The sequence below is a fragment of the Cervus canadensis genome, chromosome 3 (genome assembly GCF_019320065.1).
Source record: "Cervus canadensis isolate Bull #8, Minnesota chromosome 3, ASM1932006v1, whole genome shotgun sequence".
In the NCBI taxonomy this organism is placed as follows: domain Eukaryota; kingdom Metazoa; phylum Chordata; class Mammalia; order Artiodactyla; family Cervidae; genus Cervus; species Cervus canadensis.
Window position 1 is genome coordinate 68,056,907 of NC_057388.1, and position 22,949 is coordinate 68,079,855.

The 22,949-nt window shown below is 39.6% G+C and overlaps 1 protein-coding gene across 14 annotated transcripts in view; it reads left to right on the top strand.

Moving 5' to 3' along the window:
* Positions 1 to 2,659: 2,659 nt before the first annotated feature.
* The window catches only part of ADAM22 (ADAM metallopeptidase domain 22), a 225,008-nt gene continuing 204,718 nt past the window's right edge, over positions 2,660 to 22,949 (top strand). For 4 of the 14 annotated variants that reach the window (XM_043463395.1, XM_043463393.1, XM_043463394.1 and 1 more), the window contains exons 1-2: positions 2,665 to 3,017; positions 3,479 to 3,639. In XM_043463395.1, the coding sequence (XP_043319330.1) occupies positions 2,927 to 3,017; positions 3,479 to 3,639 (252 nt within the window). In that variant the 5' untranslated portion in view covers positions 2,665 to 2,926. Of the gene's footprint in view, positions 3,018 to 3,478; positions 3,640 to 22,949 lie in introns of all 14 variants that reach the window. The other 10 variants (XM_043463398.1, XM_043463397.1, XM_043463403.1 and 7 more) reach the window with 6 other exon arrangements.

Here is a 22,949-nt window from a genome sequence, read left to right on the forward strand (position 1 = left end):
TTTTAATGTATTATTGCACTCAGTTTACTGGTATTTTTTGGATAATTTTTGCATCTATATGTTCATTAGTGATATTGGCCTATAATTTTTTGTGTGATATTTTTGTCTTACTTTGGTATCTGGGTGATGGTGCCTCATAGAATGAGTTTGAAGGTATTCCTTTCTCTACATTTTTTGGGAACAGTTTCAGAATAATAAATATTAACTCTTCTTTAAATGTATGGTAGAATTTGCCTGTGAAGCCATTTAGTCCTGAATGTTTGTTTATTGGGAATTTTTAAGTTACTGATTCAATTTCAGAACTGGTGATTGGCTTGCTCATAGTTTTTATTTCTTCCTGATTCAGTGTTGGGAGATTGTACCTTTCTAAGAACGTGTCCATTTCTTCTATAATGCTCATTTCATTGATGTATAGTTGCTTGTGATAGATGCTTATGATCCTTTGTATTCTGATTGTATTAATGTGAGTGCTCTCTTTTTTTTTTTTTTTTCTTGATAAATCTGGCTAAGGGCTTATAAATTTTGTTTATCTTTCCAAAGAACCAGCTTTTAGTTTTACTGATTTTTTCCTATATATTTTTTTTGCCTCTATTTTATTTAATTCTGCTCAGATCTTTATGATTTCTTTCCTTCTACTAACTTTGAGTTTTGTTTGTTCTTCTTTCTCTAGTTGCTTCAGTTGCAAGGCTGGGCTATTTATTTGAGATTTTTCATGTTCCCTGAGGTAAAGCTTTTACTGCTGTCAACTTCGCTCTTAGAACGACTTTTGGTGCATCCAATAAGTTTTGGATCATCGTGTTTTCAGTTCCATATATGATGGAATGTTATTCAGCCCTAAGAAAGAAGGAAGTCCTGCTATTTGTGAATGGACCTTGCAGATACTTTAATAAGTGTAATAAATCAGACAGAGAAAGACAAATAGTGCATGGTATTCCTTATATGTGGAATTTAACCCCCAAAAGTCAAAATTATAGAAATAGAGTAAAAAGTGGGAACTGAGCACTGGGAATGGGGGAGCTAGAGAGAGGTTAGTAAAAGCATGCAAACTTTCAGCTACAAAGTGAATAATATCTAAGAATCTAATGTAAAAATGGTGACTACAGTTGATAGTGATAGTTGTTCAGTCATGCCTGACTCCTTGCAATCCCATGGACTGTAGCCTGCCAGGCTCCTCTGTCCATGGAATTTTTCAGGCAAGATTACTGGAGTGGGTTGCCATTTCCTTCTCCAATATTGATAACACTGTATTAAATAATTGAGATTTGCTAAAAATAAAACAAATATTCTCATCAAAAAAGAGATAAATATGTGAGGTGATAAATGTGTTAATTAACTAGATAAATTGGTTATTAATTAAATAACTAGGTGGGAATGAAATGAAAATGAAGACAGCAGAAATCCCATATATATATACATATGCACTGCCTTCAAATAGAGTCAAAGGAGATATTCTGTCCCCCAAATCTTCAACTAATGAGAACCTTAAGAATTCTATATATGACATGCAATTGAAGCCTGAATAGGGCTACAAGATTTCAATAGTGCACTCTAGACCTTGATGCAGAAGATTTCATAATACAGTAAAATAAAATTAGAACCCAAGGCCTAGAGAAGCCTTTAACCTTCATTTCCTACATCATGGACCCAAATTCTTACCCCAGTTATCTCAGTTGGGAGAAATAATTTTACAGTTTTGTAACTATTGTGCTGCTGTAAATATACCCCATTACTTTTAAATTTAAATCTCTTGTTATAAGCAATGCCCTCTGCATGTGTTGTGAACGTTTCTTGAAGGCAGATTATACCAGAATAAGAAATTGCTTGGTTTACAGGGCTTGCCCATTTTTTTTTTTTTTTTTAATGTAATAGATGCATACCTTTAAACAATTCTATCTCCCTGGCACAGAACGGACATCATGAGAGGCAAGGTAAGTGAGAAAATTCCTCTGGTACTAAGCTATAGTTTCCCAAGGTGTTTTATGGAGGCAGAGGAGTGGGAATAAACTTGTCTTAATAGCAATTTAAAACACCATGGTGGTGAAGGAATCTGAAGCCACCTCAATAGAGGCAGAGAGTAAAAAAAAAATTCTGCCAGGGAAAGAGGAAAACATCCCAGTATTGTACAAAATGGTATTAACTCAATACCTGGTACCTCTTATAGCCCTGTCCTTCACCATTGTGTCCCTTGCTCTTAGGTCGACAGCTGCGCACACAGTGGGTCCTCAATCGATGTTTGTTGAATAGTTGCGTTACCACGTCATCTTGAGGGTATGATTGCCCGATGATATTTTAAATTAACTACTACATCTGAAGGAAGCATTATTGCAGTTCTTGGGGGACGCAGTGGCCGAATCCCGGCTCCCGCAGCGGCGCATCTAGGGCATCTTCGGTCCCAGGAGGCCTTGCCAGGGATGACCTTTCTTTTTCTTGCCCTTTTCCTCCCTCCCATCTCCAGGCTGTAGATGACTCCGTGGTCACGAGGTCGCGACAGTCCGCGCCGTCGTGGAGACAGCAGGACGCGGAGAGAGAACTACATTTCCCAGCTGACTCTCGGGCGCGCGCCCCTGCTCCAGTGCGGGGGGCGAATGCAGCAGGCGCTCGCTCCCCGCCGAGCGCTCGTCGCCCGCCGGAGCCTCTGCCAGGGGATGAGGTGGGAGGCGCTAGAAACCACTTAGCTACAGCCAACCGCCCAATGCAGCACTCGCTCGCTCCCCCCACCAGCGGAAGCGCCCGCGGAGCACAATGCAGCACTGAGGCAGCCCCGCGGCGGAGGCTGCAGCGCCTGGGTCGCCACAGCTCGGGTCGGGGCTGGGAGCGGGTGGCCCAGGCTAGCCCCGGGCGCGGGGCGCGGGGCGCGGGATCCGGCCGCGGCTGCCTGGGCATGAGGAGCTGAGCATCTCGGGCGAGGCGGGCGGACGGCAGCACCATGCAGGCGGCGGCGGCGACGGCTGTGTCCGTGCCCTTCCTGCTGCTCTGCACCCTGGGGACCTGTCCCCCGGCGCGCTGCGGCCGGGCAGGTAAGTTCGCCGTCCTCTGTGGCTCTGGAAAGTACCATTTTCCCGGCATCTTTGCAGCCCTCAAGCGCATGATAAAGGGGCATCCCCATTTCCCGAGTTAGCGGGGAGATTTTTTTATTTAGAAGGGTGGTGAGAAGTGAAGCAAAAATATATTGTGGGGGCGCGCGGATACGTTAGAAGCTTTAGGTCAAATGCTTGTTTTTCTTCGGAAGTAGAAGAGGAATGCGGAGGATGGGAGAGGGGGCTCTGCTTTTGGGCCCCGATCTTGGATGCTCTCAGATGAGCTGGTCCTAGGCTTTGCGTCTGGTGTCTCTGCGTCCTTCCCAGATGGGGTCTGGGAGGGAGGGAAGGTGGGATCTTCTCCGGAGAACCATCGGACCGCAGGATGGACGAGTGTCCGTCAGGGTCATTATTTTCGCCTTTTCTCCCTAATTCTTCCTTCCCCCCTTTCCTGCCTGGAGGAGACGCCCCGTTGACCGAACTGGAGAGGAGGAACGAGAACCGCTTCCTGGAGCGCCAGAGCATCGTGCCACTCCGGCTCATCTACAGCTCGGGCGGAGAAGACGAAACTGGACACGACGGGCTGGACACGCGGGTGCGGGGCGACCCCAGCAGCCGGCAGGTGAGAGGCGCGGTCCAGGGGGTGGGCCTATGCGCGGCCCGGCCCACTCCGACCCTGCGTTTGCTCTCGGTTGCCCTGGAGATGCAGTGTCTTGGGTGAAAGCAGCGCAATTCTCTTGCGAGTCACATATGGCGCTCCCTGTGCAAAAGAAAGAAGAGAAGGCGGACAAAACCCCCAAAGAGTCACAGGCCCGCGGCTTTGCTCAGGAGGTGTTTGTGCGGGATGCCTCCTTGTGAGCGGCAACCTGAGTGAAGGGGCGGAGACCCTCTCACCGCTGCCAAGCAAAAGCCATGTGTAGGCAAGAAGGCATACAATATTTGAGCAGGATTTACATCATCATTATTGTTGTTGTGGTTGTTGTTTTAATTCTCAAAGAGAAGGCTTTGTGTGATTTAAGCCAAGATTGGTACTGTAGGAAAATAGGAAAAACAAGCGTAGACATCCCTGCTTAAACTTAAACCTTAAAATTAAGCTCAACTACAAGGTTCTCAGCTCACTCAATTTGTGGACATCGGAGATGGACCCATTCAACTCCACCTTTCAAAAAAGACATCCCCTTCTCCCCTTTCTTTATTGATAGTAGTCCTCTTGGTGTAATTAGGGCAGTGTGGCTTTGGGGGCATTTATAAAATAAAATAAAAACCTAACTACCGTTTACCATGTTTAGGTCAATATCACACATTCACAGATATGCTTGAAAATTCTTTTTTGAACTTACTGTTTAAGTAAATATTTTGGGGCTCTGTAAGCATTTTTTAAAATTTACATATATCGACCTGGCAACCAGTTCATCCACCTGTAAGTACATTTCAGATAGAACATGTTCATGTAGTTGAAAATTTTGCACACTTCACTAAAGTACGCTGAATATTTTTACATGTCTAAATATATTCTTAATATTTTAAGATGTGTCTTGATGTGATAATCATAGTAATTTATTATAAGTGTAAAATATGTGAACATAGAAAAATACCCCTTATTTGTAGCCAAGTACTTAATTTTGTTAAAATGTTAACATGATAGAAATTAAAGTGCTATAGTAATATCCATCAATTAGATTATTATAATAGAAAATTTAATATGTCAAGTTTTAGTGAAGGATCCCATCATTTGAATTGATGTTTGGTAAATACCATTTCCATTATGGGGCTTCCCTGGTGGCTCAGACGGTAAAGCATCTGTCTGCAATGCTGGAGACCTGGGTTCGATCCCTGGGTCAGGAAGATCCCCTGGAGCAGAAAACCCCATGGACAGAGGAGCCTGGTAGGCTACAGTCCATGGGGTCACAAAGAGTCAGACACAACTGAGCACCAAAGTTTTCCATTATAATTTGCTTCCATAGTAAAACTGAAGAAGCATCGGACACTGTTAGAATTACTTCTGTAGAGGAATATTCTCACACTCATTTGCAACTTTTATTACAAAAAATTTCGAACACACATACACAAAAGTAGACAGACTATTATCATGAACTCTGAGCTTCAGCAATTAGCAACTCATAGCCAATCTCATTTTATATACATCCTATTTTCTTTTCCTTTCTGTATTATTTTGAAACATTTCATAAAAAAATTTAACTATGCACCTCTAAAAGACAAGGATTTTTTAGAAAATGTAATCATGATACTATCATAGCTAATATATACTAATATGTCAATGTATTATATATAAATATATAAAATAGACATATAAATATTATATATATTTAAGTTTGTTTGAACCAGGATCCAGATAATGTTTATAAACTGCAATTCATTTTTTTAAAGCCTCTTTAATGCATGATTTCCCTCATCCTTTTTCTTTCTTTTTTCCATACAACTGATTCATTGAAGATATGGGGTCTCTCATCCAGTAGAGTCTTCCACAAGCCAAATTTTTGCTGATATAGACATTGTTTTAAAACAAATCACAGTGCTTTAAAACAAATCAGAGAGGAAGAAAGTAGAGATGGAGAAAAAGAAAACTGCAGGATTGAACCCGGAGACTCCTGGAGCCTCTGCCTCATGCTGGTGATGTCTTTAGGTACCCTCTGCCCTTCTCTGTGTCGGTGAAAGACTGCTATTCTCGGACAACAGGCCAGCCCTCCTTTTTCTTCCCATTTCTGGAATACCACTTTTGTGGGGGATTTTTGCTTCATAGATCTCTCCACTTGGGGCAGAAGGCACTTGGGGCCTGTGCAGCTTTTATATCCTACAAGGATAAACCTCACCGTTGAGAAGAATGACCATGACCACCAAATGCCCTCACTTTTGGAGAGGTGTGAATGAATTGGTAGGACTTAGCTTAAACAACCAGAGAAGGCAATGGCAACCCACTCCAGTGTTCTTGCCTGGAAAATTTCATGGACGGAGGAGCCTGGTAGGCTGCAGTCCATGGGGTCGCGACGAGTCAGACTCGACTGAGCGACTTCACTTTCACTTTTCACTTTCATGCATTGGAGAAGGAAATGGCAACCCACTTCATTGTTCTTGCCTGGAGAATCCCAGGGACGGGGGAGCCTGGTGGGCTGCCGTCTATGGGGTCTCATAGAGTCGGACACGACTGAAGCGACTTAGCAGCAGCAGCAGCAGCTTAAACAGCAGCATGAGTAGTTTATTCATTCAAGTCAGAAATGAGAGTGAAGGTGCTGTAATTATGACAGGCAGTTATCTCCATGCCGGCACCTGGTGAGATACAAATAGTGCACGTGTTTGGGTGCTGGGTCTCTGGGGAGCTACAGCAGTTTATTATGTTCCTCAGCTCCAGTTAGTGATCACTGACTAGTAGGGCTGAATCTGGCAGAGTTGTAAAGACTTAGTTGCCATATGCCAACACTTCCTCCAGTTAGGAAACTAAAGAGTGGTCCTGCAATGTGTCATTTCTGATTTCATTGAGAACTGTTCATTGAATCCAAAAACATAAGTTAATTATGTATGGACCTTGTTATTTCTTTGGTGATTAAATGGATGTAATTTATACTCATAAGTATGTTTAGCAACTTCCTTTCTAATAATAAAATTAGGATGCTTTCTGTCAGCTTACAGAGGTATATACTGATTTGTTTCTTTAAAAGACATTTATATACTTGAGTTCATGCTGTATACCATTTTTTTTGGTAAGACCCTGGGGATTTAGAGGTAAAAGACTCAGTTCTAGCCTTTAAGGAGTTTACAGACAAGTAGGAAGATGAATGAATAGATAGGTAGTTACACTGTGTCCTTGTGTGTGATTTTCTGGAGGTGATCACAGAGAGATGTGGAAACAGAGAAGACAGTGCTTAACCTAGCTGAGCAGTCAGGGTGGGCTCTCAAGGGGAGGCACCATCTGAACTGTGTTTTGAGGGTTGGTAAGAACTCACCAAATTATAGGGAAGGGGTGGTCTTATCAAACGAAGGGTCAGCAGGTACACAGACATGTGAAATTAGATGCATTTTTGACTGCAAATAGTTAAGATTTAAGGGACAGAAGAAACAAACCAGAAAATAGACGCTGCAGTACTTCCATGACTTGCTGAGGAATTTGGGCTTCTCCTGAAAGCAGTTCAAGGATTTCAGTAAGTAGAGTTATCGACCTACATATAGGTAACCTGCTAGAGTTACTATAGGTAACCTACTAGGGTTACCTATACTATCGTGTTGTTATGGTATAACCCTAATTGTTAGAAATGAATAATGTTAATTTCAAAGGCTGAGTGAATGTGGTTGTTCACTTTAATTCATTGTTCAATGCCAATTCACATATTCATTAAGCTTCATAAGAACTTAGTTACTAAGTATACTTAGCTGCTTAGTATAAATGAGTTAATATTTATGTAGTACTCAGAACAGTTCTGCATGTTCTACAAGCACTATATGAGTTTTGTTAAATAACATTAACTCCCTTAAGCTGCTTGAGTACTATTTAGAAATTTTATGACATCACTTTAATGCAAAATGGTGCCCTAATTACCAGAACTTAACACTTTCCCAGAAGTAAGTTACAAATTACTCAAGTTTACATAACTAAATGGAATCTTAATGATTATAAAGATGAAAGAAATCTTATTGGTCATCTAACCTAATTGAAGAATCACTTCTTACCTGGTAAGATAGAGTCATTGATCTAGAGTAAGGAAACCAGGAATGTTTTACTTAATGTTTGAGAAAGCTCACAAGAACTATGATGGTATAAAACACCTTAATTTTACTTTTACTGTGTCCTTACTTCAGTTTTCATCCCAAACTGGAACTGCACATTTTAAATTTTTGGAAAATTTATTTTAGTTCTGTGGAAATACTAGAAATTTGATAGGTGTGAAATAATTAATTCTGTTGGTATAAGTCCATTACTGTATGGCCAGTTACTTGAATGTATACTTTTATTTTCATCCTGAATCAGATGACTGACCCATACTGAAAGCTTATTGTACCATGAAGTTCTAGAAATGGTAGTCAAAGGAATTGTATTTGATTGTGGGTAACCTTGCTCTCCTCAAGATTGTCTTCCTGATCTGAAGTAGTTTCAGTTCTGTAAAAGAGCACACAGAACTGGACTATTCAAAGTATGCAGTCTTCTTTCATCTGACTCAAAATTACTTGTGCTGAAAAAAATTGTATGTTGCAGATAATAGGATAAAATATATTTTAACAGAACACCCATATAGGCAAGGTATCACCTACGGAGTCCTGCTATTGGTTTGAAACCGATGGTCACGTAATTGCTATTATAAAGAGCAAGCACCTTCCTGGGTACTCTTTTTTTTTTCTTTTTTTTTTTTTGCAAGCCAAGCATGATAGATTTAGCATAGCATCAAAGATAGGTTATTTGGTGGTTTGTTTTGCTGTGTGGCCACCCCATATATTTTCAATAATTTGTTTGGCAACAGTAATTGCTTTTGCTACGAGTAGCAGAATTTCTTTTTATCAAAAGTCTTTGTCAGTGAATAGACAGGCTACTTGTTTTCTATCTCATTCCCTGGAAAGGGTTTGTAAGCCTCTCAAGTGGTCAAGTGTCGAGAACATAGACCTACCATTTATTATAGTTTTGATAATCAGTAATGAATGGGGAAATGCAAGATGGACACAGGATGGCAAGAGATAGCTGTGCACTGTTTTTATGAACATAATTATCTATATGCCTAAGCATGCATGAGCTGCACCAAAAATTGGGTTGTTTCACTTGGGAACACTGCGTCAGTGTGACCGTCCGTCGTCTGCAGTACTGCTTTCCTGGATAAAAAGGGCTCCTAGGAATTACAGCTTTAGAAATATTTTGCAAGTATAGGACAAACATCTTTTTTTCCCCTTAATGTGCATTTGTTAAACCTAAATAGCTCAATATTGATAAAACTGTGCAACCAGTCAAAAATTTGTTCCACTGTGATAAACAGGAAGGAGTCATTTTTATTTTCCCACCAACCTTCTCTTACAATTACATAATTAAGAGAAAATAAAATTTAAAATTGTAGGAGTATTCTTACATCTTGTTTTCAGTCTATGAGATCCCAATTTGTATTTATTTCTTTTGGGAATCTTTGAAATTCTGCCCAGTGGTTTTACCGTGTACAAAAGAATGTTGTCTTTCATCACTTCTTTACAGTTACACATGGAAAACTGTGACCAATTCTAAGAGCTTATGGGGTGATAAAAATTGTCCTTAAGTTTTATTTGCTTTCTCTTATTTTAATGAATGCCAAGTGTTCTGTCATTTTTAATGATGAAAGCCTCTTCTAAAAGTACATGGAGGAAGGCCTGCTTTCTTGTCACATAGGGTTAGTAGTACTCTTTAACTCCATCGGGGTCCAGATATTGCCACATCCACCATTAAGGATTATGGATAAACCCCAAAGGGAAAAAGATATTATTAAATAGTGGGGGAGGACTCAAGAAAAGGAAAACACCTTGAGATGAATGGCGAGAGGGAGGAAGGAAAGAGAAATCAGGAAGAGATAAATACTTATACAGTGTTGTCATGTTACAGAATACTCTAAAATATTTAATAATATTTACTAAACAGTAACGTATGTGGCTACTTTTTATGTGCCAAACAGTTTTCTGAGTACTTGTGACCTATACAACTCATTGCATCCTCACAAGAGTCATGTGACAGGTAATATTTAACTGCAAAATTACAAAGCTGGTAGATAGTTGAGAGGGTTTTTGAACGCAGTCTCTTCAGTCCACTGCACTGCCTGTGTGCTGAAGCATTGTGCTAAACTGGCCTTTGTGCAGGAGGTCATCAACATTTCCTTAGATATCATTCAGTGGTGCTGGGATCAATGATTTCTTACATCCATTCCCCTGGAGCTATATATTTCTTGCAGCACTTGAAAATATCTTAAAAAAGTTGTGTAGTAGTGAAGTAACTTGCAGAAAATAGTAGAAACGATTCATTTCTCCTACCTTGAGAATGGGATGGAATATATAAAGATATTTAACATTTAAAAGGTGAACAACACCTCTCAAAGGATGTGTGTTTTGTTTTCAAACTGGATGTGCACATTGATCTAATCTTTCTTTGTAAATCAAAGATTTCAGTATCCAATCGTCAATACCAAAATTATATATGCTCTTTTGTGGTCTAAGCTTTATAAAGCAGAAACATGAAATGCTCAATAGAAATCCATATTTGTGTGTACTGTTTCAAATGAAAAGATTTAAAATATCTTTCATGTCTTCATAGAACAAATAACTCCAGAGTCCCAAATGTCAAAGTATTCAGCTCAAAGAGATACATAATCAATAATAACCAAAATGATAGCTTCTGTGAACATTTAGCTGGATATGTTCACTTAGGTAATAAAAGCATTAGAAAGCAAATACTGAGGGAAAGAGCTGAAAAATAAGAATTAATATTTACTATTTATGTCAGGCACTGTGCTGAGTGATTTACAAGTGTTATCCCTCATTATAAGGTAGGCATGATTATACCCATTTTATAGATGAGGAAACCGAGGCTTAAGGAAGCTAATTAATCAGCCCAAGTTTATACAACTGATAAGTAGTAGAACTGGGTTAAGAATTCTCAAAGAAAATGTTAGAGATTAACATAAAATAACCCTTTTATAATGTTTGCTTCTTATTTAATATATGGTTACCCATTTATCTATGAGTTGGAACAAATGTAACATTTCTTGAAAACTCTTGACATTATCTCCTATCTACCTGATCTCCTACCTGATCTCCTACCCTACCCTGATCTCCTCCCTTGCTAACTTCATTTAGGGGTGACTTGATGTCATGTTTAGGACTTGTTACAGGTTTTCATTTCTAGAAATGGTTACGATTTCTACTTCTACCTCAGATTTTTTTTAAAACATTTAAAACATTTATTTATTTTGACCATGTTGTGAGGTACAGGATCCTAGTTCCCAACCAGAGATTGAATCCATTCCCCTTGCAGTGGAAGCTTGGAGTCCCAACCACTGGACCACCAGGGAAATCCTACTTCAGATATTCTTTTAACCACAAGGAAATATCTGCATGTGCATCTGAATAGCAGCAGAGAACATCTGCACTCTGAGTACTTGTTGGAGTTTTATCTGTCAGAAATTCATGTAACAGAAGCTATTTATGGAGAATTATCATCTGTTCTTTTGTAGGGCACTGGCCTCACCTCCAGAGATTCTAGGGTGGGAGTTTTTTTTTTGTTTTTTTTTTTAAGTTTCCAGGGGCTTCCAGTTTGCACCCAGAGCTGAGGAGCTCTTTGTATTCTCAAGATTTAAGTTATTTTTTCATAAATCTCTTTGGATTTCAGTTAGTCACAAAGGGAGCTTGGTATTTGAATTGGTATCAGCAGGAGATCTGAGTTCGATCCCTGGGTCGGGAAGATCCCCTGGGGAAGGGAATGGCAATCTACTCCAGTGTTCTTGTCTGCAGAATTCCATGGACAGAGGAGCCTGGTGGGCTACAGTCCATGGGTTGCAAAGAGTTGGACATTACTGAGCAGCTTACACTTTCTCGTCACTCCCCTGACTACTTCAGTTTCCCGGCTTTTTCTAAAGGATAATTTGAAGGAATATTGTAAGAAATATTCCTGCAAAACCAGTTACATGATTTCACTGAAATCGTGGAGAACATTAAGCGTGGTTTCTCATCAGGACCAAGAGGAGAGATTTGTCTTATACTTTTGTTTCCTTCCTTAATGTGGATGCCAAAAGTTTCCAGGAGAGTTGTGCTCTCTTCCAGAGGAGAAATCTTAGCATGAGTTTTCATAGTAGCTTCATTCCTAGTTCATTGTCCTGTTCCTGCTCATCATCCCCATTTCAACGCAAAAGTCATCTGAAATCCTCTTCACTCATGGTTACTTATTAATCTGGGAATTCATATCTGTGCACATTTTCAAGTGCATGTTAGATTTAGATCGAAGTAAATATTAGGCTTTAAAAATGTGATCTCAAGAGGTTTCATTTGTTCACTTTTTAAAAGTAGTCCTATTCCACTCCCCTCCTTGTCACTAATACTCTTTTTTCCTTCCTAGCACTTGACATTCCTTTTAACAACTGACTTGTTTATTGTCTTTCTTTCACTATGCCATCATCAAACTGTAAAAGACACAAGAATAGTGATCTTCTCTGTTTGGTTACCACACATCTTCACTGCCTAGAGCAGTGACTGGCACAGAGTTGATGCTTAGTAAATATTTATTGAATTAGTGAGTTTTCTTTCTCCCCTGGTTTTCTCATCCACTTGAAATTTTTTTCTTGTAATTATCCACATAAAACAAGCTGAACTCTTTTTTGGAATACAGTTGTGTTCCAAATGAATAAATGCATGAATAATTTTTTGTGTTTTCAAATATTGAATGTACAGCTCCTTTGATGATTATAACTATTTGACACAAATGGAGTATAAAATGCTATATTTCAAAAAATATGAAGACATCATATAGAAAAACTGATTTTAAAGTTCTAGGTGTCCTTCTTCATTTTACCTTTTGAGTTGCTTTTAAGACAGAAATCTGTTTTCCCCAGAGCAGACTATTATATATAAATTTATTTTGAAAATAAAATTTAAAATTTAGTACTATGATCCAGAAATATCAGCAGTTCTAAAGCTGAACAGAGAAGGAAAAAGTTTAATCCTTCTTTCCCTCTGCCGCACCCTGTCTCACCATCTATTTGTTGTTTGTATTGAAGGGATATTTCAGAGTTATATTCATCTGTAAGGGTTCGTGCTTAGTCGCTCAGTTATGTCCAACTATTTTCGACCCTATGGATTGTAGCCCACCAGGCTCCTCTGCCCATGGGATTTTTCAGGCAAGAATACTGGAGTGGGTTGCCATTATCTTCAACATTTTTTTATCCTTTTTAAAAATTAATTTTTTATCAGGAGATTTTAGCAGTTAGCAATAGTTGCCCCTTTGCTGCATTTTTTCTTTTGTCCCGAGTAAAAGAACATTAGATGACTCTTTGAAGATGGGAAATCAATGATACTTTCCTGAAACTCGGCCTCAAGAGCTCACATTTTACAAGTCGTTTTAAAATTTTCTATGTAAGTTCCATATATATGCATTAGTATACTGTACATGAGACCAGTGCTCAGGGCTGGTGCACTGGGAAGACCCAGAGGGATGGGATGGGGAGGGAGGCGGGAGGGGGGATCGGGATGGGGATCACATGTAAATCCATGGCTGATTCAGGTCAATGTATGGCAAAAACCACTACAATATTGTAAAGTAATTAACCTCCAACTAATAAAAATAAATGAACAAAATTTTTCTACATAGGGAAGTAGAATGGGTGGACAGTTCTTTTCAACCACTTATTCTGACTGGCATGGACTTATGTCTCTAGCTTTCCCTTCTGGTTGGTCAATTTCTATTCTTATATACTTTTTTTTTTCAGTTTGCCTTTTAAGCAGGCTTGTTTGTGAGAAATTGAGGTCAGGACATTAGTATCAGGCTGGTACACACCAATTGCTACACCTGGTCAGAGCTTAAGCTCTGGGATCAATGGTTTCTCTTTCTTTGGATTAGATTAGCAAGATGCTGCAGAGGGAAATGCCGCTTCACAGACCTGATGTCCCTGAATTCCCTCATGGGTTTTTAGTGCCTTTGGAATATCCTGTGAGGAGTCTGGCTTAGAACCTACCTATGGATCCAGAGCAGTCAAGGTTATACGGGGCAGTAGCGATCTAGGAGAGGCTAAAGTAAGAGAAGTTGGCAGAAGAGTGATCTTGAGAGATCAGAACGTGGACAGGAACAGACTGTGGGTATAAGGGTGGTGGAAGGTGAGATTCAGGAAAATTAAAAATATCAGATCTAGAGAGAAGATACTGGGTCCACTGTGTCAGCTGAGTCCAGCATCCTCCTGGCTCAACTAGAGAAAGAGACCTGAAGAAGTCTGAGGACCTTTCTAAGGTTTTAATCTTAGCCCACAAGGTTTCAGTGGTTGGCTCCACTCTTATGTTTTAAAAGAGAACCTTGTGTTTTTTAGGCAGACTTGCTCTGAGGACCCCTGGGATTGTTTCCATGCCCCCATGAGCATGTTTGGTTCAGGGGGAAGAGCTACTTTCTTCTCTTCCCTCTTCTTCCCCCTTCACTCCTCTCCCCACTCCTTCCTCCTCTTCTCTTCCCCATTAATGTAATTCAGACTGCAGACTGTGCCTCTCCTGGGTCAGAGATGATACTTACATAAAGATTGATTTCCTAACTCATGTAAGAGTTGATGCTCTGAAAAATCATATTTAGTTTGTATGAAAGGAGCAATGGGCTTATTTTACATGCACTTGGTATGTGTTCAAAATGTATGTTAATAATAGAAGAATCTTGTTAGTGGAAGTTTGGAAAATTTGTTCTTCTTGAGATGGATAATTTTGGTGTCAGTCTCCATTTTCTATAAATACTGGCTCATTTTCACAATTAGTTTGCTATCACCTGCAGTTTAGTAATAGTTTAGGAATACTTTGATGTGCTTCTGAAGAAAACTTTAGGAAAGTGTTTAATAAGAAGAATGGGAAGTTGTTTGTTTTCTTTTTTTACAGATGCATTTACAAATTTACCATTGTGCTAAATAATCAAGCCATTTCTTAGGAAGAGTTTTATTGACTATATAGAAACTTAAACATCATTGAAGACCATGGAAGTTTTGTTTCAGGATCACAAAATTGTTCTTACATTTTAGGATCTTATACAGCTTGGTTAGCTATAAATAGTACATTCCTATTTTTCAAACTGATTTCCTCATAAAAGTACCTGAAAGCTTTTGCAGATATTGATTGATAAGAAGGTGGGCGAAATTCAAGTTGTATTCATTGCTGTCACCAAAGTTGAAGCCATTTCTGACTGGATGAGTGACTCTAGTCATCTAGTCTCTAGATGAGGGTATTTCAAACCATGGTGTATAGTAACTTTTGCTGGTTCTCAGTGTCCTCTAGAGTGGAAAAAAGAGAGAAAAATATTGTTCCTGCAATACTGTGATTTTTGATTTCATTTAGTTTCTGAGGTAAGTTTAGCATGATGGCCTTAGAGTTCTTACTGATCTTGCATGGACAGTATTCTCTCATAATTATTGAAGGGATAGTACTAGTCATTCAAACTTAACCAACTTAATGAAATCTACTTGAGGTCATTGATTAATGTGTTGTCTAGGGTGTTATTTTAAGTGTTCTGATTATGAAATCATGAAGTTTGCAATTGTCCTTGGGTGATGGGATAAGTATTATTTCAATTTAATTGTAGGAAAAACATGGTGTTAAGGCATGCACACTCATCTGCATTTTTATTTCTTCCCAGTGTTGAGCTCAGAGCCTTGTAGGTAGCAAGTGCTCAACAGGCAAATGAGAACTGGATTTATTGCCATGAGGTAGAGAGTCTATTCCTTTCTTATGCCTCCAGACCCTTGTTGTTACAGTAGGTTTTCCCTGGTCAATTTTTTCTTTCCTTTCCTCTCATTTTTTTCTTTTCTCAGCTCTTGCTGCAGGCTCATCACATTCCCACTGCCTCTTTCCATTTGTCATTTTTCTGTGAACATGGTCTTGTTCTGTTCACTTTCCCTGTGACCCTTGGTTTATTTTGTATTTTCCCCCCTACTTTCTTTCTGTCAAGTGCCTCGTTTTCTCTTAGCAACTGAAGTAAAAACAAGCCTCTGAAAGGTTATTTATATTCAGTGTTGGGAACCATCCCTGTCGCTTGTTGCTGGACTGACTTATTTTGGGATTTGCAAACTGTGTTATAGTTCAACAAGCTTCTCACTCTACTACTTACCTTTAAGTTTGTTTTTTATCTGGTCTTTCTTTTTGTTTCTTTTGTTTCCCTTAAACTGCCCCTCATTCATTTTCTCCTTTGGGTGTGGATTGCATGGAGTATCACTTCTGCTCTTTGCTGTTGGAATAGTCACCTTCCAAAAGCCATTCTCCTTGTTCTCACTGCTCATAATCCCGTGAACTTAAACTCTGAGTTATGTGCCTGGTCCACCTTCCGTGCTTGCTGAACGGTTATTTCTTGAAGTCTTCCAGAGAGGTTGACTGCTCCATTGCTGCAGGATTATGATGCAGAATTGTGCAGTGATGAAGCACTTTAACAGGTATCCTGAACGTTCGGCTTGCCTCACAGGCTTGACATAAAATTATAGGAATTTTGTGTGTGTTGGTGCAGTGGTATTGGAGTACTGGTCATTTGGGTGTGTTAATAAAAGGTGCATGCGTACTTAGTCTCTTCAGTCATGTCTGACTCTTTTCACCCCATGGACTGTAGCCTGCCTGGCCTCTCTGTCCATGGGATTCTTCAGGCAAGAATACTGGAGTGGGTTGCCATGCCCTCCTCCAGGGGATCTTCTCAAGCCAGGGATAGAACCTGTGTCTCCTGTATCCCCTGCATTGGTAGGTGGATTCTTTACCACTAGCGCCACCTGGGAGGACTTGTCCTCGTGAGATGGACCTAATGCTGGGCTGGAACTTTATCATTTGTGGTCACTATTATTTGCTCACTGCTGAACACTCTGCTTGATAGATAGTTGGTGCTCAGCAAACATTTATGATCTGCCTTTGTTTCAGTTTCAGAGATGCAGAAAAAGAGTTCTGGTGTGACCATTTATGTGACTGATTTCATGTATTTCTGATGTGTTTCCAACGATCACAGTATTTCTTTATTTTGGATTGTTAAAATCTTTTGTTGGGAGGAGTTTGAGAGGAATACAGGCCTCCTTCCACATTTATACATTTATCTCTGACCTCTTTCTTCCTCTTCCCTCGACAGTCTTTTTCCTCCCTCCATTTATTTGGCCGCAGTAGGTCTTAATTGTGGCATGAAGGATCTTTTGTTGTGGCATGTGGGATCTAGTTCCCTGACCAGGGATCAAACCTGGGCCCCCTGCCTTAGGAGCGCAGTTTTATCCACTGGACCATCAGGGAAGTTCCCAAGTACATTCTTGTCTGCCTGGCCTAACAGAGTCCCCCTGTATATATAGAACGCCCAGGTTCTGGGAGGATCCCATCGCTCTGAGAGTTTCAGCTGCAGTAGCTGTCCCTCCTGTTTCACAAGTGAGGTCGGGTTTATCAGGAAAGGCAGGGCCATGAGGATAAGCAGAAAGAAGGCTAGAGAAAGTGGCGGGCGGGAACTCGAACAGTAATGGGCAGGCTGATATTCTACCATATAAAGCAGCCGTGTTGTCTCTCAGCTGCTTTAACCACTGTGACAAACTCATTCATGTCATTTTCTAAGCCCTGTCTCTCCAAACACAAATAAATCCAAGCTATTTAACTTTTGTGTGTGACTTTGTTCATCAGATTGCCATTTGCTGCCTGGAGCTGCATTTTCTTTAAGACAGTGATGTCTGTCTTCAGGGAAAGTGATGTATAGTATTTTTGATAGTTTTAAACTCATATGACATATTTAGCTAAGGAGTTTTCATGATATTTGTTGGTGGAGTATTGAATTTTTTTCTTGAACCAAGGACAACATCCTCTTTTTTTTTCTCCCTATAGCTAAGCCTCCAATAATTTCTTATCTAATATTTTGTTTTATTTTTATTTTTTACAAATCTTTACCTCCTTATTGTGGACTAACAAGTTAACATAAAATATTTACTTTGTCTTTTAGACAGTAGATACTACTCTTATGGTAACTGTTACTCCATGAAATCTACATGCTCTAAAAGATCTGCACATTTGATTTAAATCAGAAACAACACTACTGAAGAATAGCAACTTTGGAATAAGTAGAGACCTAGGGAGGGATGGTACTCTGAGATGCTTTCAAGCATTAATATCTTAGTGTGAATGAAAGATTGACCTGAAAGTAGATTTATGATCAGAAAAGAAAGTAAGGGCTTGTGTTGGTGAGGGGTCCCACATTAAAATGTTAAGATTGAGAAGTGTTGGTCACTCAGTTATGTCCAATTTCTTGCGACCCCTGGACTGTAGCCCGCCAGGCTCCTCTGTCCATGGGATTCTCCAGGCAAGAACACTGGAGTGGGTTGTCATTTCCTCCTCCAGGGGATCTTCCTGATCTAGGGATTGAACCCTGGTCTCCTGCATTACAAGCAGATTCTTTACTGTCCGAGCCACCAGAGAAGCCTAAGATCAAGATGCTGGCCCACAAAAACGAACTCTTCAACGGTTTTCATGTCTTCAGCTGATACAGTGTAATCTCAGGAACAAAATGACTCATATTTGAATTATATATTTATAAGACCATTATTCAAGCATAATTTGCATACCATAGAATTCACCCATTTAACAACAGTGTACAATTTAGAGTTTCTTAGTATACTCAAACAAGTATGCAGGCATCACCGTAATCAATCTTAAATATCACCTCAGAATGAAACAGTTTCACCACCTCATATACATTTGCCAAACTCCCACCCTGCCTATCTCCACCCCAAGCCCTAGGCAACCACTAGTCTACTTTCTGCCTTTATAGCTTTGCCTGTTCTATGCATTTCAAATAAATGGAGTCATATACTATCTGGTCTTTTGTGACTCACTTCTTTTACTGAGCATAATGATTTCAAGGTTTATCCATGTTGTAGCATGTGTTTTTACCTTAATCCTTTTTATTGTTGAATAATATTCATTATTTATCCATTCACTTTGAGGGAGATTTGGCTTGTTTCCACTTTGGGGAAATTATGCATAATACTGCCATGAAGATTTGTGTTGATGTTTTTGTATCACCATGCGAAAACACGACATGCACCAAAGATCAATACAAGTGTGTTGTGACACACGCAGTGCATGCTTTTCCTTCTACTCTGCTCTTTGCCATTTTCTAAAACATCCTGGCTGTGGTGCACTAAAGTGATTAGTCCTCTAATGGGTCAGATCTGACCCACAGTTTAAAAATCTGTCCTGCAGAGCCCAGACAGTGGAACCCAGGGGCACTTGTGAGGCCGCTCTGGTTAAGGCTTTACAGATGCCAGTGCCTCCTGGCAGCTTCCAGCTGCTAATTTTTGTTTCTTGTAGTTTTCCTGGCAACAGTATTAAAGACATATCTATGGTTGTGTTACTCACCTCTGAGCTGTTATGTGTGGCACCAGTGAAAACTGATGAATATAAAATATGGCACATGAAAATTTCCTCAAGACAACTTTTGTTACTTTTTAAAAAATTGAAAATCTTATGTCTTAAAAAAAAATCTTGTGTCTTATAGTAGTTTAAACATATTTTAAAAAGTAGATAGACTAATGTGACGAACACTCTTGTACTCACCACCCAGGGTCAACAACATTTAGTAGGTTTTTTTTTTTTGAAAGAGATAAACGTTATAGAGGCAGGTGATACCTTTCCTTCCCAGAGGAATTATCTTGCAGTTAGTGGGCATCTTTTCTGGCTTTGTTTTCATACTATATAAAAGCTTAATCATAAACAGTGTATGTATATTACTATTTTGTATTTTTTAAATGTATATATTTGGTATCATACATATCCTTTTGCCACTTCTCAACTTTGATTTTTAATCTCTTATCCTGACACAGGTAAAATGATGCACTTCTTTTTATTGCTATCTTTCTTTCCATTTTTTTAAGCCTACCCTCATTTATGTATTCATTGTCCTATTAATGGCATTTATAGATTGACCTTGATTTGTTGATGGTATAAGTAGTGTCTGCCATTGAAACATACATGTGCATGTGTTTCTGCAGGGCATACATTTAGAAGTGAAATTGTTGGTTCTTAGGGTTTGCCATTTTTGATGTCTGCACATATAGACAAATCTCACAATGATATACCAATTTATACTCTATCTGCCATGTATGAGAATTTCTGTGTATCCCCATCTTTATCATTTGGAATCAGAAGACTTTAAAATTTCTAACAATATTATTGGTGTTAAATAGTGTCTAATTACTTTGCTTTCCATTTTCTTGATGATTCATGAGGTAGAGCCTTTTGTAATCTGTATTTCTTCCTTTGAATGGCCTAATCATAGGCTTTCCCCATTTTTCAAATGTCTTTCCTATTGATTTATAGGCATTTTAAGTATGTTATGGATTTTTTTCCTATTATTGGTTATCTCTGTTACAGACACTTTAAATATTGGGTCTTATCTATTCATTCTCACGGTATTTTTTGTTGTAATAGATTAAAAGATTTTTCTTGATGTTATCCATGTCAATTATTTTTTTCATGATTGTGTTGTGTTATACTATACTATTGCAGAGTCTACTAGAGTTTCAGAATAAATCTTCATTTTTAGTAAGATAACTCCCTGATAAACCATTTTCTTCTAAGAAAGTATTATAGGATAGAGATTGAGTTAGAGAACCTGGAATTAAGCACATGGATTCAAAGCCCACCGTTGCCACTGGCTGCACTTAACTTCTCTAATCCTGAGTTTTTACATCAATAAAATAGGGATAAGAATAGCACCCACATCATATGTTGTGAGGTTTAAGGAGGTAATATGCATAAAGCTTGTAGCTAAGCATTTGGCATAGAGTAAGAGCTGGTAGCACAGCAGGTGAAGAATCCGCTTGCAATGCAGGAGACCTCAGTTGGATTCCTGGGTCACCAGAAAATCCCCTGGAGAAGGGATAGGCTACCCACCTCAGTATTTTGGGGCTTCCCTGGTGGCTCAGTCAGTAAAGAATCAGCCCGCAATGCGGGAGACCTGGGTTCGATCCCTGGGTTGGGAAGGTCCCCTGGAGGAGGGCATGGCAACCCACTCCAGGATTCTTGCCTGGAGAATCCCCATGGACAGAGGAGCCTGGTGGGCTACAGTCCATGGGGTCACAGAGAGTCAGATGCGACTAAACACAGCACAGCAAAACACAAGAACTGTATACATGGCTTCGCTGGTAGCTCAGCAGTAACAAATCTACCCTCAGTGCGGGAGATGCAGGTTCAATCCCTGGGTCAGAAAGATCCCCCAGAAGAGAAAATGGTGACCTACTCCAGCATTCTTGCCTGGAGAATCCCATGGACAGAGGAGCCTGGCGGGCTACAGTTCATAGGGTCGCAGAAGAGTCATACACGACTGAATGACTGAATACAACACAACAAGGGCTCTATACATGTTAGCACTCTCTCTCTTTTTTTTTTTAGCTCCCATAATGATCATTTCTTGGTGTAAATAACTGCCAAGTTTCTTGGGAACACAAATCACTGGATTTCTTCGATTGTTTTCACAAGAGCTGTGATTTGCATCAAACCTTCCAGGAGGTGGAACAGTTTGGACCCTCGTGCTAATTCTGGGTACCCACTCTGATCTCACTGCATTTTTTTTTTCAGGAATTTAACAAAGCAAGTTAACATTGCCCTCTTTCTCCTCCCACATAATAATGGTTAAACATCCAGTGTAATTTGTTTTCTTACAATTAAATGAATAACAATGCAGCTCCATTATTTTGGGATGAGAAGCATCTCTGCATTTGCTGAACCCTCATGAATCTGCCTGCAATGCGGGAGACCTGGGTTCCATCCCTGGGTTGGGAAGATACTCTGGAGAAGGGAATGGCTGCCCACTCCCGTATTCTGGCCTGGAGAATTCCATGTATTGTACAGTCCATGGGGTTGCAAAGATTCGGACACAACTGAGTGACTTTCACTTTCACTTCTTTCCATAGTCAATAGTCTATATTCTCAAAGGACTGCTCCCTGCTGGGAGGTGAGGGAAGGTAGGGAGACCACGACTTGAAGACATTAACAGGCAGCGAGATAAAGGTTGGACCAGAGTTCCCAAGCTAAGCTGAGTGTTGGAATCTGTATTTTTAACTTTAGTAGAAAATAGGGTGCCCCATTTTAATAGCTTGTTTTATTTTATTATTTTAAACACATGTTTTGTCTGAAGAACTTCAAAAGGCAAAAATCTAAGAGGACAGACAGTTGAGGAAGAAAGGGCTCCCCAGAATTTTATAAAAAGTAGCAGCTGCTAAAAGAAAGACCATACCTTTCCTGCATTTGAAATATGTTTATGGCCACAATCTTGGTTTTCAACATAGTGTTTTAATAACAGCCTTATTGAAATAAAATTTGTGTACCATAAAATTCATCCTTTGAAAGTGTACGTTCAGTGGGGTCTTTTTATAAAGATTTTTTTTTAATGTGGATCATTTTTAAATGAATTTGTCACAGTATTGCTCCTGTTTTAGTTTTTTGGCCTTGAAGCATGTGGAATCTTAACTCCCTGACCAGGGCACACCCTGCATGGGAAGGGGAAGTCTTAACCACCGACAGCCAGAGATGTCCCCAGTCAGTGGTTTTTAATATAGCTTTTAATGAATCTTTTAGTCATTCTCAGTTCTCAGTTTTCCCTTTCTCTTCTTTCTATTTTTTGTCATTCTGTTGTTTTTGGTCCCGTTGTAAAGCAGTCATAATCATCAGTTCCTTTCCTCAGCTTCTTGTTGAACTGACTCGGCCTACCATTGGATGTGGCCTTCAGCTCCATGAAAGAACTTCCATTATCTTGCAGTGGATTCCCATATTTAATAAATATTTTAACACTCAATCATCAACCATGTGTTTCTGAATTTCCAACAGTTTTCAACAAACAGTCTTTCCAAAATCTGTTATTCTGAAGTTAATTGTTTGTGTTGTTTCTCTTTCTCAGGAAATAATTGAGTTCGAAGAAGCCCGTATGCTTTCCTTTTAGCATCATATGCTCCCTGCAGAAAGTTCGGCAAAGAGGAGCTCTAAGTGCAGATATTATTGTTGCTGGTGATGTTAGTGATGTGCGTATGTAAGTGTGTGTATATCTGTCTGGAGAGTCTTCATGGAGTAGCCCATCTCTGTCGGGCCACTGGGTCTGTTTTAGTTCTCACATTTCCCTGAAAGAGAGAAAAACCTACACTTGTCTCTGCACCTCTGGCCCTTGTGCAGTTGGGTATTTTAGTTATGTTAGAGCTATTAATCATGCCTTTTTATAGCTCTTGTTCTCTGCAGTGTGTTTTCACTAGAACTAGAGAGTCTTGA